This window comes from Macaca thibetana, chromosome X (genome assembly GCF_024542745.1).
Source record: "Macaca thibetana thibetana isolate TM-01 chromosome X, ASM2454274v1, whole genome shotgun sequence".
Lineage (NCBI taxonomy): Eukaryota > Metazoa > Chordata > Mammalia > Primates > Cercopithecidae > Macaca > Macaca thibetana.
In genome coordinates, this window is record NC_065598.1 from 48,796,569 (window position 1) to 48,816,196 (window position 19,628).

The following is a 19,628-nucleotide window of genomic DNA, read 5'->3' on the forward strand; positions in this document are numbered from 1 at the left end:
GATTACAGGCATGAGCCACTGCGCCCAGCCGAAATGTTTCTTATTAAAAGGGAGCATTGGATCTGAGGGTTGGGAAATGACACTTCCTTAGGTCAGGCCTGTCCCAGGAAGCACCCCACAGTCAGGGGTATGGAGGGCCATGAGGATAGTACGGTGAGGGGAGGAGGAGGAGGATATAGCAATGTAAATTTTGCCATCTTGGCCTCAGGTTGGTTTTAAAGGACAGCAGCTGGACCCTCCCCATGTGTAGGACTCAATTAGTGGGGCCAGGGTGTGGAAGACACCCCTGTGTCTTATTACCTACTCAGGGCCTGAGGTGTGGGAACCAGGATCTTGTAGGGAATACCTTCCCAACAAGAAGCAAAATACAGAAGATATAAACAAGAAGCCAGGTGTAGTGGCTCACACCTGTAATGCAAGCACTTTGGGAGGCTGAGATGGGAGGATCCCTTGCACTCAGGAGTTTGAGACCCACCTAAGCAATATAGTAAGACCCTGTCTCTATAAAAAAACCTGGGAGGCAGAGGTTGCAGTGAGCTGAGATCACGCCACTGCACTCCAGCCTGGGCAACAGAGCAAGACTCTGTCTCAAAAACAAACAAAAACCGAAACAAACAAAAAAACAAACTAGCTCTGGCCGGACGCAGTGACTCACGCCTGTAATCCCAGCACTTTGGGAGGTGTGTGGATCACCTGAAGCCAGGAGTTCAAGACCAGCCTGACCAACATGGTGAAACCCCATCTCTACTAAAAATACAAAAAATTAGTCTGTCATGGTGGTGTGTGTGCCTGTGATACCAGCTACTGGGGAGGCTGAGGTGGGAGGATCACTTGTGCCTGGGAGGCAGAAGTTGCAGTGAGCCGAGATCGTGGCACTGCACTTCAATCTGGGTGACAGAGTGAGACCGCGTCTTATTAAAAAAAAAAATACAAATATTAGTTGGGTGTGGTGGCATGGGCCTGTAATCCCAGCTACTAGGGAGGCTGAGGTGAGAGAATTGCTTGAACCCAGGAGGTGGAGGCTGCAGTGAGCTGAGATCACGCCACCGCACTCCAACCTGGGCAACGGAACAAGATTCTGTCTCAAAACACAAAAACAAAAACAAAGGCCAGGCACAGTGGCTCACACCTGTAATTCCAGCACTTTGGGAGGCCCAGGCAGGTGGATTATTTGAGGTCAGGAGTTTGAGACCAGCCTGGCCAACATGGTGAAACCCTGTCTCTACTAAGAATACAAAAATTAGCTGGGCGTGATGGTCCATGCTTGTAATCTCAGCTACTCCAGAGGCTAAGGCACAAGAATCACTTCCCAGGAGGCAGAAGTTGCAGTGGGCCGAGATTGCACCACGGCACTCCAGCCTTGGCGACAGAGTGAGACTCTGTCTCTAAATAAATAAATACATACATACATACTAGCTCCAAATTACTGATGCCAATCAAGAGAGTAATAAAAATATGAATGATACGAAATGTGATATTAAAATGATTAGTAAATCACTATAGTCCATAATGGGAAAACTCATTCCATTATGTACTAAAATAACAAAAATCAGGCCAACACTTTGGGAGGCTGACGTGGGCAGATACCTTGAGTTCAGAGGTTTGAGACCAGCCTGGGCAACATATCAAAATTTCATCTCTACAAGAAATATAAAAATTAGCCAGGCATGGTGGAACATGCCTGTGGTCCCAGCTACTCGGGAGGCTGAGGTGGGAGGAAGAGGATGGCTTGAGCCTGGGAGGCGGAGGCTGCAGTGAGCCGAGATCATGTCACTGCACTCCAGCCTGGGCAATAGAGCCAGACCTTGTTTTTTTTTTTTTTTTTTTCAAATCATTCTCATACTTTGATAAGGAAGTATGCAACTTTTAAATGTTAATTTAGAAAATAACCAGCAAATGTAGCAAATGTTTAGTGTCCCCTAAATTAGTGTTCAAGGGGACAGATCTGGAGGCAGAGAAAGAAGTAGAAAAATGGAGAACAGGCCAGGCACAGTGGCTCACGCCTGTAATCCCAGGGCTTTGGGAGGTAGAGGGAGCAGGATTGCTTCAGCCCACGAGTTCAAGACCAGCCTGGGCAAGATGGCAAAGCCCAATCTCTATAGAAAATAAAAAATTTTAAAAATTAGCACATCATGGTGGCACTGGCCTGTAGTCCCAGCTACTCAAGAGGCTGAGGTGGGAGGATCCCTTGAGCCCAGGAACTGGAGGTGGCAGTGAGCCATGATTATGCCACTGTACTGCAACCTGAATGATGGTGAGACCCTATCTCTAAAAAGAAAAAGAATAATCTTGGCCCCCATGTGGCACCTCACAGCTTGGGAACAACAATTTCTTACATGTTTCCTCAGCTCCAACCACCACTCACAAGCTGTGTGGCCTCGAGCAAGGCACCCACGCTCCTCTGGACCTCAGCTTCCCTGTCAGTACAATGGGGATAACAATAGTGCTTACTTTGTGGGGTCATCTGTGAATGTGAAATGAGTTAATAAATGGAAGGCACTTAGAAAAACCTCTGGAACCACTGAATCAAACTGGATATCATTATTGATCCCTCATTCAATCCTTCAATACCCATTTAGTGTTGTCTGTCCAGATGCAGGAGATACACATAGTGACTGCTCAGCGAGCAGTGTCACAATGAACATGTGCAATGGCCTTGAAGGCCACATCGGGGCTTGCCCTGATCGGCAGGTTGGAGGTGCTCCAGGACCGACGCTTAGCTGTGAGTGGGGATACGGGAGGGAGGTTGGAACTGCCACTGCAGAAGGAGCTCTGAACCAGGTTCAGGAGAGAGGCTTTGAACCTGCACGTGTGGGGAGCCATGGAAGTTTCCAGGAAGGACTGCAGGTCCCACCTGGAGATGTGCCGTTCCTCCTTCAGGTACCTGGGAATGTCAGTCACACCCCAAACCTGCTCAGCTCCCCCACACTGCTGTTCCTGTATCTGAGAGCTTCAAGTCCCCAAATGGCCTACCTAATACATGGGGAAACTGAGGCCTGGGAGGCCCAGGGACTGAGCTAGCATCCACTTGTGGAAATAGTCTGTCATCACCTGAAGAAGTTAGAGACATGCAAACCCTACGCCCTCAGATTCCCCTCTGAGAGTCTGTGTGCTGATGTAGACTCCCGCACAGGAGATGTGTGCGGGAGCGAACACTGCAGTGTTGCTCCCAACAGCAAGAACCAGAAACAGCCCAAAGGCCTGTTACAGGAAAATGTGGACACCCAGGCTGCACATGCACACCACTGAATGCTGTATGGCAGTGGAAATAAATGAACAGCTACCGCTACAGGCAAACAGGAATCATAGCAACAGCTGGGAGCGATGGCATGAAGCAGAGGGACAAGAATGTGCACTCATGCCCAGTCTGCCTGGCTTATAATCCTGGCTCTCTGCTTGCCAGCTAGAACTATCGTGCAAATCATTTAACCACTCTGTGCCTCAGTTCCCTCATCTGTAAAATGGACATGGTAACAGTGTGTATCCTACAGGCCATTATGAGGATTTAAATGATTTAAAGGATTGTGGGCTGGGCACAGTGGCTCAGACCTGTAATCCCAGCACTTTGGGAGGCTGAGGTGGGTGGATCACCTGAGGTCAGGAGTTTGAGAACAGCCTGGCTAACATGGTGAAACCCCGTCTCTACTAAAAATACACACACACACACACACACACAAATTATTAGCCAGGTGTGGGGGCAGGGGCCTATAATCCCAGCTACTTGGAAGGCTGAGGCAGGAGAATCACTTGAACCTGGGAGGCGGAGGTTGTAGTGAGCTGAGATTGTGCCACTGTACTCCAGCCTGGGCCACAGAGACTCCGTCTCAAAAATATAAATAAACAGGCCAGGCGCGGTGGCTCAAGCCTGTAATCCCAGCACTTTGGGAGGCCGAGACGGGCGGATCACGAGGTCAGGAGATCGAGACCATCCTGGCTAACCCGGTGAAACCCCGTCTCTACTAAAAAATACAAAAAACTAGCCGGGCGAGGTGGCGGGCGCCTGTAGTCCCAGCTACTCCGGAGGCTGAGGCAGGAGAATGGTGTAAACCCGGGAGGCGGAGCTCGCAGTGAGCTGAGATCCGGCCACTGCATTCCAGCCTGGGTGACAGAGCGAGACTCCGTCTCAAAAAAAAAAAAAAAAAAAAAATATATATATATATATGTGTATATATGTATATATATATATGAACAAATATATAAAGGATTGTGAATGTAAAGGGGACAGAACAGTGCCTGACACACATATCAAGTGCTACATGAGTGTTAAGATAAAGCCGGCTGGGTATGGTGGCTCACAGCTGTAATCACAGCACTTTAGTAGACCTAGGTGGACGGATCACCTGAGGTCAAGAGTTTGAGACCAGCCTAGCCAACATGGAGAAACCCTGTCTCTACTAAAATTACAAAAATTACCCGGGCGTGGTGGCGGGCACCTGTAATCCCAGCTACTAGGGAGGCTGAGGCAGAAGAATCGCTTCAATCTGGGAGGTGGAGGTTGCAGTGAGCCAAGATTGCGCCACTGCACTCCAGCCTGGGTGACAGAGCGACACTGTCTCAAAACAAACAAACAAAAAACAAAAAGAAAACCAGAGGCCGGGTGCAGTGGCTCACGCCTGTAATCCCAGCACTTTGAGGGGATAGGGCAGGAAGATCACTTGAGGCCAAGAGTTCAAGACCAGCATAGGCAACGTGGTGAGACCCTGCCTCTACTAAAAATTTAAAAATTAGCCAGGTGTGGTGGTATGCACCTGTAGTCCCAACTACTCAAGAGGCTGGGGGGCGAGGAATACTTGAGTTTGAGGCAGCAGTGACCTATCATTACAGCACTGCACTCCAGTCTGGGCAACAGAACAAGACCCTGTCTCAAAAAAATATATAAATAAATAAATAATAAATAAATAAATAAATAAAAAAGATAAATCTAGAATGTCCAGTGGGGAAAAAGTAAGTTTCCAAAGATTACATAGTGTTACGGTTTGATGACTCGTACCTCTCAAACCCAGCACTTTGGGAGGCCAAGGTGGGTGGATCCCCTGAGGTCAGGAGTTCGAGACCAGCCTGACCAACATGGTGAAACTCCATCTCTACTAAAAATACAATAATTAGCCAGGCATGGTGGCGGGCGCCTGTAACCCCAGCTACTTAGGAGGCTGAGGCAAGAGAATCGCATGCACCTGGGAGGTGGAGGTTGCAGTTAGCTGAGATCGTACCATTACATTCCAGCATGGGTGACAGAGCACTACTCTGTCTCAAAAAAAAAAAAAAAAAAAAAAAAAAAAAGAAATGTAATTGCCATTGTAACAGTATTAAGAGGTGAGATCTTTAAGAAGTCATCGAGCAAGCGAGAGAGAGAGAGAAAGAGTCTTTTTCCACCGTGTGAGAACATAGTGAGGTCATCTGTAAGGCAGGAAAAGAGTCCTCATCAGAAATGACCCTGCCAGACCTTGTTCTGGGAATTCTAGCCTACAGAACTGTGAGAAAATAAATTTCTGTTGTTTAAGCCAAAAAAAAAAAAAAAAAGTAATCAAGAGGCCTCATGAATGGATTACTGCTATTATTATGAGAGTGGGGAGCGGGTTTCTCATAATAAAATGGGTTCAGCCCCTTCTCTGGCCCTCTCTTACTCTTTCCCCCTCCACTATGGGATGACACAGCAAGAAGACCCTGGCCAGATACTGCACCTAGATCTTGGACTTCCCAGCCTCCAGAACTATAAGGAATAAATTTCTATTCTTTATACATTACCCAGTGTCATGTATTTTGGTACAGCAGCACAAAACAGACTAAGATGTATACTTTTTTTTTTTTTTTTGAGACGGAGTCTCGCTTTGTCGCCCAGGCTGGAGTGCAGTGGCGTGATCTCAGCTCACTACAAGCTCCACCTCTGGGTTCACACCATTCTCATGCCTCAGCCTCCTGAGTAGCTGGGACTACAGGCGCCTGCCACCAAGCCTGGCTAATTTTTTGTATTTTTAGTGGAGATGGGGTTTCACCGTGTTAGTCAGGATGGTCTCGATCTCCTGACCTCATGATCCGCCTGCCTTGGCCTCCCAAAGTGCTGGGATTACAGGCGCGAGCCACCGTGCCCGGCCTAAGATGTATCCTTTTACACAGTTCAGAAACACCAAAGATGAAACAAGATGTTTAGGCTGCAGACTACTGACTTCTTGTATCCTCATATAGCTGAAAGAGGACGAGAGTCTCTGGGGTGCCTTTTAAGGCACTGATCCCATCTATGAGGGCTCTGCCCTTGTGACATAATTACCTCCCAAAGGCCCCACCCCTAATGACATCACATGGGGCAGTTATGATTTTTTTTTTCTTTTGAGATGGAGTCTCGCCCTATTGCCCAGGCTGGAGTGCAATGGCGCAATTTCAGCTCACTGCAACCTCTGCCTCCTCCTGGGTTCAAATGATTCTCCTGTTTCAGCCTCCCAAGTAACTGAGATTACAGGTGCACCCCACCACGCCTGGCTAATTTTTGTATTTTTAGTAGAGACAGGGTTTCACCATGTTGGCCAGGTTGGTCTTGAACTCCCGACCTCAGGTGATCCGCCCACCTCGGCCTCCCAAAGTGCTGGGATTATAGGTGTGAGCCAGTGCTCCTGGCCTCCACAAAAAAATTTTTTAAAAATTAGCTGGGCACGGTGGCACACACCTGTAGTCCCAGCTACTCGGGAGGCAGGAAGATTGCTTGAGCCCAGGAGATCAAGGCTACCGTGAGCCATGATCGTGTCCCTGCACAATCAGCCTGGGAGACAGAGTGAGACTCTGTCTCAAAAAAAAAAAAGGAAGCCTTACTGGGCATCTAATGGGAAAATCTGTTCCCAAAAATGGAAATCAGCTAGATTGGCCAAAGCACTAGAGGAACAAATGTATTTAGTGTGGTTCTGTGTGCACATGGTGGGGGGTGTATGGCAAGCGGGAGTTGTCAACTGGCAGTCTTTAGCAGTGGCTACATGGAGGCTTCTCATGATTTCCACTTTAGTCAGAACAAAAGCCACAGTAGTTCCAGTGGACTGACCTTACAGCACTACAGGATCTCCCTGACCTGATCTCCTACCACCTTCTCCCTCACTTACTCCCCTGCAGCCACACCAGCCTCCCGGCCGTTCCTCACACACACTAGCAACAGTGCTACCACAGGGCCTTTGCACTTCATTTCCCTTGCCTAGACTGCTTTCCCCAGATAGCTGCATGACTGTCCCTTACTTCCTTAATACCTTTGCTTAATGTCACCTTCTCCCTAAGGCTTTCCGTGGCCACCCTATTAATACTGCCCCTTTCCCCCATGGTTCTTAGCTTCTTGTAACATCCTCCATCACTTACTTCTGCTTATTGCTCACTGTCTCAGCATCAGTGGAATGTCAGCCCCACAAGGGCAAGGATCTTTGTTTTGTTTGTAGCTCCATACTCGGTACCCAGGATGCTGCCTGGCATATAGTAGGATCTTGATATTAAGTGATTTAGTCCATATGGTTCCCCAAGCATGCAGGATGGTATTTGGCATTCAGTAGGGGCTCGAGATGTTTGTTGAATGAATTGGGGTGATAGGGGACTTGGTGAGGACCCACCCCTACTTAGATAGCTTTAGAAGCTGTTGGATACTTCATCCCTCTGCATGGTGCTGCAGACATGGAGATGAAGAGGCGGCCTCAGTGTGGGAGTAGACGGGAGCATTCTCTTGACTGAGGAAGGAATGTTAGAAAAGAAAGCTGAGGCCGGGCGTGGTGGCTCAAGTCTGTAATCCCACCTCTTTGGGAGGCCGAGGTGGGCGGATCACGAGGTCAGGAGGTTGAGATTAGCCTGACCAACATGGTGAAATCCCGTCTCTACTAAAAATACAAAAATTAGCCGGGCATGGTGGCATGCGCCTGTAGTCCCAGCTACTGAGGAGGCTGAGGCAGGAGAATAACTTGAACCTGGGAGGTGGAGGTTGCAGTGAGCCGAGATCACGCCACTGCATTCCAGCCTGGGCGATAGAGCAAGACTCTGTCTCAAAAAAAAAAAAAAGAGCTGAGGGCGAGTGCGGTGGCTCATGCCTACAATCCCAGAACTTTGGAAGGCCAAGATGGGAAGATCACTTGAGTCCAGGAGTTCAAGACCAGCCTAAGCAATATAGTGAGATCTTGTCTCTATTATATTTAAAATAAAAAATTATTTTAAAAAATTAAAAAAAAAAAAAAAAAAAGAGCTGACCTGTCCATATCTGCCACCAAACACAGCCCCGGCAGCAACCCCCATCACCTCAATAATTGACTTCTCTCCAAAAGGCAAAGAAACTGCTTCCTGAGTCTGCTGCTACAAATTCAAGGCTTGGTGTCTGGACACTTTTTAACAGAAGCAACCCCCTGCTGTGGAAACTTCTGGAGGCTTGGCAGAACAGGCAGATGCCTTTTAATCTACATCTTGCTCAATCCCTGTGATGTGAAAAAAGCCAGTCTGGACAAATTGTACAGGTCACAGTCCCCAGCTTCTGAGGGGTCTGTAGAGAATTCTCGGGCTCACAGAAGCCGTTGCTGCAGTAACCACTGCTGCAAGAGCAACTTTGGCAGCACGCAGGTGCCAGGCAGCAAGCTGAGAGAACACTGCACATATTCAAAGCGTCTTCAGATACAAGGCTTTGTTTGTGCACAGTGAACAAGGGGCAGATTAGGAAAGCCTCCTTATATTGTCCACATTTCCCTGAATGTAAGGAACCCTGTCCTCAAAATGGGGATCAGCAGGGCTCCTTTCAAGGCAAAGCAGAAAAAGCCCCAGTGGCTTGTCAGGGGGGACCAGGAGCTCTGGCTGGAGCTAGGTGTTCTGGACAAAGGGCCATATTCAAGAACTTTGGGCCCCATTTTCAAGCGTAGGCTTAGGAGAAAGATGAATTCCAGGAAATCTGAAGCTGATATCTACTTTAGCATTGTGGCACAGGGAGAAGATGGAAGGTGTCTGAAGTGGCTGGGTTATGTGGCAGAGACAGAGCCCCAGTGCCATTCCCTGGGGAGCTTTAGCCCTTCTCAAAGGTGCTACCAAGTCTGGTTTATTATGATTGGAGAACGGAGGAGGCCTCCTTGACAGAGTGAAGTGCATAAAGCATAGGAAATGGACTACTGGACATGAGAAGTTGGGAACATCCTCCCTATGATTAAAAAAATACAAGCCAGAGACCAGGCGCAGTGGCTCAATCCACTGCCTATAATCCCAGCACTTTGGGAGGCTGAGACGGGAAGATTGCTTGAGCCCAGGAGGTCAATGCTGCTGTGAGCTATGATTGCACCACTGCACTCCGGTCTGGGCAACAGAGGAACACCCCAGGCTCAGCATATTCTCTGGGGGTCCTGCTCTAAAAGCATACTCTGCTGCTAGTTGCTAGAGTTCTTGCTTAGGAAGTTGTTCAGAGATAGAATATTTCAGATTCCACAGCAGCTAAAGATTTTTTTTTTTTAGACAGAGTCTAACTGTCCCCCGGGCTGGAGTGCAGTGGCGCAATCTGGGCTCACTGCAACCTTTGCCTCCTGGGTTCAAGCGATTCTCTTGCCTTAGCCTCCTGAGTAGCTAGGATTATAGGTGTGCACCATCACACCTTGATAATTTTTTGTATTTTTGTACTTTTAGTAGAGACAGTGTTTCGCCTTGTTGCCCAGTCTGGTCTTGAACTCCTGGGCTCAAGTGATCCAACCACCTCAGCCACCTAAAGTGTTAGGATTACAGGCATGCACCATTGTGCCGAAGCTCATAGTTTCTATATTCCAAGAGTAAGCTCACAATCAAATGAGTCCTTTAACTTGTCCTGTACCCTGAGCAGAAAAGCAAGGCTGAAAAATGAAATGGTTCCCACCTCAGTCAACTCAGTTCCCACCTTAATTCGCAGCTCATCATACCACTTATGATTTCATCTTTCTATTAAGTACTTGAAATGGTTTTTATTATACCCTAAATTTTGGTAAACCTTGGGTTTGTTTCTAGCTTCCCTACTGGTTCACCCATCCCTTTCCCTTGTCCTTGTCCCAGGACTGCACCAGAAGTAGAGGATGGAACAATGATCTTCCCACCTTCTTGAAGGCAACTTTCTCATATGGTACAGAACTGGTACCAGCCTGGGGGATGGGAGGAGTCCCATGGGTCAGTCATCATCTGTGTCACTAGGGCCCATGTACTGGCAGATGGCATCATAGTGAAGCTCCACCACCTGATCTTCTCTTGGCAGTTGCACCAAAGCCCGGCTCCGTGCTCTGTCCCGGCTCAGCAAATGTCCCACCTGGAACAGAGGTGAAGTGGAATCAACGAGGCCAGCCTAGACCCTGGGACAGGCGCTGAACGACCCACAAACCTCTACTGCCAGGTCTGAGACTCACCCTTCCAGCCTGTGGGCCCAGCACGACCATCACACGGTCACCCTCTGCCTTGGGAACCAGGGTTTCCAGCATGTCTTCCCTCAGGCCTACAGATAAGGGAGAGGGGAGTGAGGCCCACAGCAAGGACCAGCCCAGCCAGCGTCCTGTCACAAGGGCCTTTCCTGGCCAGGCGTGGTGGCTCACACCTGTAGTCCCAGCACTTTGGGAGGCTGAGGTGGGAGGATCGTTTGAGCCCAGGAGTTGGAGACCAACCTGGGCAAGATGGTTAGACCTTGTCTCTACAATTTTTCTTTTTTTTTTTTGTTTTTTGAGACCGAGTTTGGCTCTTGTTGCCCAGGCTGGAGTGCAATGGTATGATCTCGGCTCACGGCAACCTCCACCTCCTGGGTTTAAACGATTCTCCTGCCTCAGCCTCCTGAGTAGCTGGGATTACAGGTGCCCACTACTGTGCTTGGCTAATTTTGTATTTTTAGTAGAGACGGGGTTTCGACATGTTGGTCAGGCTGGTCTTGAACTCCTGACTTCAGGTGATCCACCCTCCTCGGCCTCCCAAAGTGCTGGGATTACGGGCATGAGCCACTGCACCCAGACTACAAAAATTTTAACATTAGCCAGGCGTGGTGGTGAGTGTCTGCAGTCCCAGCTACTTAGGAGGATGAGGTGAGAGGATGGCTTGAAACCAGGAATTTGAGGTGGCAGTGATCCATGATGGTGTCACAGCACTCCAGCTCATGCCTGTAATCCCAGCACTTTGGGAGGCTGAGGCAGGCTGAGGTCAGGAGTTCGAGACCAGCCTGGTCAATATGGTGAAAACCTGTCTATTAAAAATACAAAAATTAGCTGGGTGTGGTGGTGGGCACCTGTAGTCCCAGCTACTCAGGAGGCTGAGGCAGAATTGTTTGAACCCAGGAGGTGGAGGTTGCAGTGAGCCGAGATCACGCCACTGCACTCCAGCCTGGGCGACAGAGCAAAACTGTGTCTCAAAAAAAAAAAAAAAAAAAAAAAAGAAGGGCCTTTCCTGTATTCCCTGGAGCCACTCTATACCTGTTGACAGATGGAGTCCCACCACATCCATTTCACAGATGAAGAAGCCTAAGGAGTAGTTTCCAAAAATCACTGTAATAAAAGGAGCATGTCTATATGGTGGTGGTGATAACAACAGGCACTTTTTATTGTGGGCATGTTTTAACCCCTGCCCTGCACTGAGAGCTCACTACACATCCCTTCACTAAGGCACCAATCACAAGAGGAAGAAATAGTAATTTCCATGCTAATTTGACAGACCGGAGGCTGGGTGCAGTGGATCACGCTTGTAATCCCAGCACTTTGGGAGGCTGAGGCGGGAGGATTGCTTGAGGTCAGGAGTTCAAGACCAGCATGGCCAACATGGTGAAACTCCATCTCTACTAAAAACACAAAAATTGGCCAGGTGTGGTGACGCTTGCCTGTAATCCCAGCTACTCAGGAGGCTGAGGCGGAAGAATTGCTTGAACCAGGAGGTGGAGGTTGCAGTGAGCCGAGATCACGCCACTGAACTCCAGCCTTGGTGACAGAGCAAGACTTTGTCCCCCCCAAAAAAAAGAAAGAAAAAGAAAACTTGACAGATTGGGAGAGTGGAGTGAGGCTCAAGATAACCACCATCATGGAAGTGTCTAATGTTCTATAAGAGGATGCTAGGCCTTGCAAAATACCTGAACTCTGCCCAACCTCCCAGCTTTGCCTGGGCCACGCTCTGGGCCTAAGACACTCTTCTTGATCAACCTCCAGCTGCCATCACTCAAACTCACCTTCCAGGACTCGGCCTTCATCTGTCCGACATACACAGGTATCTGGGCTTAGGACATCTTCAATTATCATCTGGGGATACAGGTCAGGGGGATGTGAGATTTTAGAGAGGTAGGGGGGCCCAGTCCCTGGAGGAGGGGAAGGGGACTCAAGCTGCAGGGTTCCCACCTTGGTGTTGTAATATTGGCCTCCTTTGTACATCTTGTCCACAAACCGCACGCGCAGGTCCCTGTGCAACCAGTGCTGACTCCTGGGGGCTGCTTTCTCACTCTTGGCTGCAGGCCCATCCAGTCTGTGGAGAAGGTCCGAGCATCAGGCTTAGCTCTTCATCAGATGCACTTTACAGTTGCCCTCCCTTTGCCTATGCTATGAAACCCACCCACAATGCAGTTCCCAGTTCCTTCTATGAGCCTGCCTTGCCTTGGAAGCCTTCCCGGGCTGCTCGAGCCTACCCACAGCCCTGCCCTCTTGACCCCTCCCATATGCTCAGAGTCCCACCGGTCTGGAAGGTGTTTCCGCTTCCTCTCTGAGTTGTCCTGCTGGACGTGGAGTTCTTGATTCCGGAGGGTCTTCCGTGATGAGGCAGTTCCATTCTGTTGCCCTGGGGAAGGAAGTTTTGCTCACCTGGCCTGTTCAAGAGGTTATGAGAACCAGGACAGAGCCTCAGTGTCTCACTGCCCTTTCCTTCCAAGGCCATGTCTCAGCCTAGAGCCACCTCCCACCTGCCAAAGTACCCCTCTCACCCCTCATGCATTTGCTAGTAGAATGCCTCTCCCCGACCTCTCAACCATTTCAGCTTCCTTCAGGAACCCTCCCACAGCTGACCTAGCCCACACCAACAATGCTCACCTAGTGTCGACTAGAGATTCCCGGAAAGCTCTGTCTATACCCATTTGCCAAACTGCCCCATCCTACTGAAATGCCTTCGCCTGTGCTGTTCTGTCTGCCTAGAATTCCTTCCTTCTTGGTCACACCCTAATTCTAGCAGTTCTCACTCCCTAGTAAAAGAGAGGTTCATCACCCCAAATGGACAAAGATCTCGAGGGTAGGAACTGCTTTCTGCACCTGTTTCTTCCCACTCAGAGACAGGCTACAGACCCAGGGGTATGACATCGACCTTTCTCCAATCAAATGGAGTAAGTCACTTACGCCCATTCTCACCTCCTGACCTCTGATTGGAAGTCATACCTGCCAGGCACACTGCTGCCCCTCCCTGCTGCAGATCTAAAACCACTCCATGAGCCAGGCCCTGCCACCCCTAGGAATGCGTCGTCAACTCCCCTAGCTCTACAAGAGGCTCACTCACTGAGGTCCAAGGTGTTCTTGTTAAACTCCTGCTGGGAGACAGGCCGCAGGCAGTACTCACTAACAGTCACCACCCGGCTCCCCACAGCCAGACGAACCATGGCCCGAACATTGTCAGGATCGAGGCCTTCCACCTAAAGTGTTGAGGGGAAGAAGTCAGGTAGGGGTTGTGGACTCCACCCACATTCCTAGGACCAAGATGTCAATCCCTTACCTCTAAGAGGCCTGCTTCCTCTGTCTCCCCAACCAGACTCTGACCCCTAAGAAGTGGGACTAGGTCTGGTTCCTGTGTCTCCCTCAACTGACTGTGGGGCTTCCTTGGATCCTTTAAGCATTTAATCCTCAGGGACTTGTGGCATATGGCACTCTCTTCCTTTTAGCTGGGAACTGAGGCTCACAAAGGCCAGCAAGTGGTCCCGGGTTACTGAGTGAGGCAGTGGGCCAAGCAGACCTAAAAGACTAGGACTCCCAGCCTTTCTACCTCAAACCCAATTATTCCTCCATCTGACCCTCGGATCAACCTTCCCTACTGCCTGTTTTGGGCTCCCGGGATATCTTGGTTCCTTACCTTCCCATAGAGGCCTCGGTGAGGGCCAGAAAGAACCACCACAGCTCCTCCTGGCACCAGCCCTTGAGGCTGATCTTCCTTATCCTTCTCTTGCTCCTCATCTGGCCTTGGCATGTGGGAGGGGCCGGTGGGGGTCAAGGCCTGGGCCTCAGACAGGTTGGCACCCAGCCCTAACCCCTTGGGCCTCAGTGAGTTGACACGGGGCTTCACTACTCTGCAGGGAGAACATGGGTTTGTTGGAGAGGATGCAATAGTCTTCAACACCTTATTTACCTCCTCTCCCTGCCCAAACCCCCACCCCCACCATTGACATTTTCTTTTCTTTTCTTTTTTTTTTTTGGAGACGGAGTTTTGCTCTTGCCATCCAGGGTGGAGTACAATGGCTCAATCTCGGCTCAATGCAACCTCCGCCTCCTGGGTTCAAGCGACTCTCCTGCCTCAGCCTCCCAAGTTGCTGGGGTTACAGGAGCATGCCACCATGCCTGGCTAATTTTGTATTTTTAGTAGAGACAGGGTTTCACCATGTTGGTCAGGCTGGTCTCGAACTCCTGACCTCAGCTGATCCGCCCTCTTTGGCCTCCCATAGTGCTAGGATTACAGGTGTGAGTCACCGTGTCTGGTCCCCATCGATATTTTCAAGGTTGCCCTTTCCGATCTCATATTAGGACTGTTTTTGACCTACAGAAACAGCAATTTCATTTGGTTCGACCTAATAACATGCTGCATATACCATCTATTACATAATATCTACAGTGTGATCAGAGGCAGATCACTGTAACCAAATATACTATTTCTACAGGGGAAATCATATGAATATTCACACCAAGCAGGAGAAACGGACTATAAAAACTCAACATGGTTGGGCACGGTGGCTCATGCCTGTAATCCCAGCACTTTGGGAGACTGAGGTTGGCAGATCACCTAAGGTCAGGAGTTCAAGACCAGCCTGGCCAACATGGGGAAACCTCATCTCTTCTAAACATACAAAAATTAACCAGGCGTGCTGGTGCATTCCTGTAATCTCAGCTACTCAGGAGGCTGAGGCAGGAGAATCACTTGAACTCAGGAGGTAGAGGTTGCAGCGAGCTGAGACTGCACCACTGCATCCCAGCCTGGGTGACAGACAGAGACTCCATCTCAAAAAAAAAAAAAAAAAAAAAAACTCAACGCCAATTCAGGTCATAGTTGGCTGCCAATGGGTTATGAAAAAAATGTTTGGTTTTCACAATTCTTGAGTTTGCAATTGCGAAGAAAGGGTTGTAAGTCTGCATGACAATAGCAAATGTTTAGTCTACGCTTTCTTGGGGTCAGGGCCTACTGTATGTGCTTTACTATATAGTTTCTTTATCTTTTTTGTTTTTTTTTTTTTGAGATGGCGTGTCACTCTGTCGCCCAGGCTGGAGTGCAGTGGTGCGATTTCGGTTCACTACAAGCTCCACCTCCTGGGTTCACGCCATTCTCCTGCCTCAGCCTCCTGAGTAGCTGGGACTACAGGCGCCCACCACCATGCCCGGCTAATTTTTTGTATTTTTTTTTTTAGTAGAGATGGGCTTTCACCGTGTTAGCCAGGATGGTCTTGATCTCCAGACCTTGTGATCCACCCGCCTCAGCCTCCCAAAGTGCTGAGATTACAGGCACGAGGCACTGCGCCTGGCTCTAATTTCTTTTTTTTTTTTTTTGAGACGGAGTCTCGCTCTGTAGCCCAGGCTGGAGAGCAGTGGCTGGATCTCAGCTCACTGCAAGCTCCACCTCCCGGGTTTACGCCATTCTCCTGCCTCAGCCTCCGGAGTAGCTGGGACTACAGGCGCCCGCCACCTTGCCCGGCTAGTTTTTTGTATTTTTTAGTAGAGACGGGGTTTCACCCTGTTAGCCAGGATGGTCTCAATCTCCTGACCTCGTGATCCGCCCTTGTCGGCCTCCCAAAGTGCTGGGATTACAGGCTTGATCCACCGCGCCCGGCCTAATTTCTTTTCTTAAAATGAATTAATCTTTTGTAGAGATGGGGCCTCCCTATGTTGCCCAGGCCAGTCTCAAACTCCTGGGGTTAAGTGATCCTCCTGCCTCAGTCTCCCAAAATGCTGGGATTACAGGCATGAGCCACTACCTGGCCTATGTGTATAATTTCATTTAACTCTCACAACAGACCTGTGAAGTCAGTACTATTACCCCCATTTTTCAGATGAAGAAATTGATGTCCCTAGAGGCAGACTTTATATAAATGGGATTCTATTAGAGTTTCAAAGGGCAAATGGGAGTTTAAAACAGTAGTGGAAGGGGCTACTGAATTAATTAGGGCGATAATGTATCCTCCCTCCCTGCCTGGAGTGGTTCTGGTTTGGCAGTGACCCTGGGGATCTTGATTGCAGCCTGATCTGTCTGTCCCCTCGCCCCTATCCCAGAACTCACTGATTGAAGGTGCGGCCGATGCCCTCGCCAGGTTTCCAGCCCATGCCCCGCAGCATGGCCAGCCCATAGGCCTCCACGGGGACCGCCTCATAATTAGCCTCCTCTGGCACCTACAGGTTCAGGTAGAGGAAGGAGGGTCAGGCTTTGCTTACACTGGGTCCTCTGTTTGAAGTGCACTTGCTGCTACCCACTGGGAGACCTGCTACGCATCTTTTCCAATCAGCTCAAGGGTGTTTTGATTTCCTCTTTCCATCCCTCACTGTACTCCTCCATGTTCAGTCCTTCAACAAATAGAAAGCACCTAGTCTATGGCAAGTACTGTTCTAGGTACTGGGGATGAAGCTGTGAACCAAACAGACAAAAACCCCTACCCTTGCAGAGCTTCTGATCTAGTTGTGGAGACATACTATAAATAAAACCCAGAAAACATGATATGTCAGGTGGTGACGTAAAGAACAAGAAAGCAGGGTAAGAAGATGCAGAGGGATGGAGAGGGAGTGCCTCTGGGTTGACATTTAAGCAGAGATCAGGAAATGATAGCAGAGGGAGCCATGAGGATATGAGAAGAAAGTGTCCCGAGCTGAAAGCACAGTTACAGCAAAGGCCCTGAGGCTGGACAAGGCTTGGTATGTGTGAGGGGTAAAAGTCACCATGACTGAAATGGAGATAGTGAGAGTAGAGAGCAGAGAAGGGTGGGGAAGAGATCAAATCAGGAGAGCTGGGCAGGAGTCAGAGGACCCTGAGCCAGGTGGGAGCCATAAGAGGGACCAGTGAGGAAATTACTCTAATAGTCCAGATGAGAGATGCTGGTGGCGGTGAGAAGTGGTCAGTTCTGGGTGTCATTTTGAAAAAAGATGAAGGATTGTGCGGGCAGAGTGTAGGGGGCATGAAATAAAGAGGGGAATTGAGGATGACTCCAAGGTTTTCTTTCTTTTTTTTTTTTTCTTGAGATGAAGTCTTGCTCTGTTGCCCAGGCTGGAGTGCAGTTGCACAATCTCAGCTCACTGCTACATCAGTCTCCTGGTTTCAAGCGATTCTCCTGCCTCAGCCTCCTGAGTAGCTGTGATTACAGACATGTTCCACCATGCCCAGCTAATTTTTGTATTTTTACTAGCGATGGGGTTTCGCCATGTTGGTCAGGCTGGTCTTGAACTCCTGATCTCAGGTGATCCGCCCACCTCAGCCTCCCAAAGTGTTGGGATTACAGGCTCGGCCGACTCCAAGGTTTTTATGCTGAGTGAGAGGAAGGATGGATGGAATTTTTGGTCACCTGATATGTATAAAGCTGCAGGAGGAGGTTTATAGAGGGAAAAATTAAGAGGAATGAGGTTAAAGCTGGAACAGGATGAAAGGATGAAGAGGGAAGTGAGGATCTTTTTTTTCTTTAAAGATGAAGGAGCTGGGCACAGTGGATCATGCCTGTAATCCCAGCACTCTGGGAGGCCAAGGTGGGTAGATCACCTGAAGTCAGGAGTTCAAGACCAGCCTGACCAACGTGGCGAAACCTCGTTTCTACTAAAAATACAAAAACTAGCCAGGCGGTAGTGACACGTGTCTGTAATCCCAGCTACTTGGGAGGCTAAGGCAGGAGAATCGCTTGATCCCAGGAGCGGGAGGTTGCAGTGAGCCGAGATCGTACCACTTCACTCTAGCCTGGGCCACAGGGCAAGACTCTGTCTCAAAAAACAAAAAACAAACAAACAAAAAAAAGTTGAAGGAAATCAGAGCACATCTGAAGGCTGAAGAGAACAGTTCAGTTGAAAGAGAGTGTTCTGGGGCTGTAGGAGAACTAGACTCCAAAGAAGCAATGCAAGAAATTTATGAAAGAAGAGGTGAAAAGTCAGGTCTGTGGGTATGAAAGACAGACTTGGTTACTCCTGTAGACACGCCTCTCACATCTCCTCGTCACCTTCCATCATCACTCCTTCCCATTCACTCCAGACACACCACATGTTGCCTCACTGATGGACACACACCACATCGATTTTCTGCCACTATGCCATTGCTTGGGCTGTTACTACCAACAGGAACACTCACTCTGTTCTTCCCTCTCACTAAACCCTACTTATCCTTCCAGACCACTCTGGTCTAAGTCCCCAGCATCTCTAGCCTGGACTACTCATCCCCTTGCTTCCACCTTCACTAATGAGTCTGTTCACAGCAGCCAGAGGGATGCTGTCAAATCATAAATCATATTTCATCTATGCTCAGGGCTTGCCTAGGCTCTCATCCCACTCAGAGTAAAAGCCAAAGTCCTCACAATGGCCTACAAGGCCCTGCCTTGTCTAGCACCCCCATCTCCTTTCTGACTTCGTCTACTATCCCTTCCCCTCACTCATTCCACTTCAGTCACACTAGTCTCTTTGGTGTTCCGCAAACACTCTAGGCAGTGTCTACCTTCAGGGCCTTTACATTTCCTGTTCCCTTTGCTGCACACCTCATTCAGATAATCCTAGGATTCAAGTACGTTTTTAGCATCCAGATATCCAGATTCATTTGGTAATGCTTCCAAAAAGGATGACAGGAGAAAGGACAGGTGGCGGGCCTCTAGCACACAGACTTTCCCTGCTATGTGCAGGGACACAGCCTAGCAGACAGGGCAAAGAAAGGCTGGGGCAGGAGGGGGACAAGGGGCCAGCTCACTGTCTCTGCCCGGGGTTCGCTGTCTGCCCCTTCCCCGCTGGGGGTGCATCCTTTCTGGATCATGGGGATAGCGAGCGTGGGGTCGACACCCGCATTCTCTCTCTCTTCCAGAGACTTCTTGGATTCTAAGGGAAGAATAGGAGGGAGCAATGAAGTCCCACTCTATCCTTCCACCTTCTTCATCTTCTTCCTTCACTGGGGAAGGGTAAAGGGGCATCACTCACCCTCAATGAGCTCCTTCACAGCCTGGGACAGCACCCCATCTGCCAAGGCCTCAGTATCTGTGGATGGCCCAGGGGGCCGGGCTGGTGACTGCCTGCGATGGCCATTCTGGATCAAAGGGATGACGAGTTCCTTGGGGGCTTCCTGGGGCTTCACACTGATGTGGACACAGAGGGGTGGGGTTGGGAGAATGGCAGTGTCAGTGGGTCACACTCCTTTATTCAGAGAAAACACGAGAGCCAAACTCACCCCAGCCCCACAGACCATGCCTTCTCTACTCCATGTCTGGATCTCCTGTACCTCTCTGATCGTGCATTCTTTGGATTATCCCCCCCAGTGCCCCCAACTCGTAAATG

The 19,628-nt window shown here is 49.4% G+C and overlaps 2 protein-coding genes across 7 annotated transcripts in view; both read right to left on the reverse strand.

Annotated features, from left to right (window-relative positions):
• The window catches only part of PRAF2 (PRA1 domain family member 2), a 108,705-nt gene that overhangs the window by 35,661 nt on the left and 53,416 nt on the right, over positions 1 to 19,628 (reverse strand). The window lies entirely within an intron of this gene.
• Positions 9,897 to 19,628, reverse strand: part of GPKOW (G-patch domain and KOW motifs) — a 50,738-nt gene continuing 41,006 nt past the window's right edge. Inside the window, exons 3-12 of the mRNA XM_050775664.1 lie at positions 19,275 to 19,429; positions 19,051 to 19,175; positions 16,408 to 16,517; positions 14,002 to 14,215; positions 13,435 to 13,567; positions 12,627 to 12,729; positions 12,297 to 12,420; positions 12,131 to 12,200; positions 10,344 to 10,429; positions 9,897 to 10,246 (exon numbers count right to left, since the gene is read on the reverse strand). Of these exons, the coding sequence (XP_050631621.1) occupies positions 10,112 to 10,246; positions 10,344 to 10,429; positions 12,131 to 12,200; positions 12,297 to 12,420; positions 12,627 to 12,729; positions 13,435 to 13,567; positions 14,002 to 14,215; positions 16,408 to 16,517; positions 19,051 to 19,175; positions 19,275 to 19,429 (1,255 nt within the window). The 3' untranslated portion in view covers positions 9,897 to 10,111. The remainder of the gene's footprint in view (positions 10,247 to 10,343; positions 10,430 to 12,130; positions 12,201 to 12,296; positions 12,421 to 12,626; positions 12,730 to 13,434; positions 13,568 to 14,001; positions 14,216 to 16,407; positions 16,518 to 19,050; positions 19,176 to 19,274; positions 19,430 to 19,628) is intronic.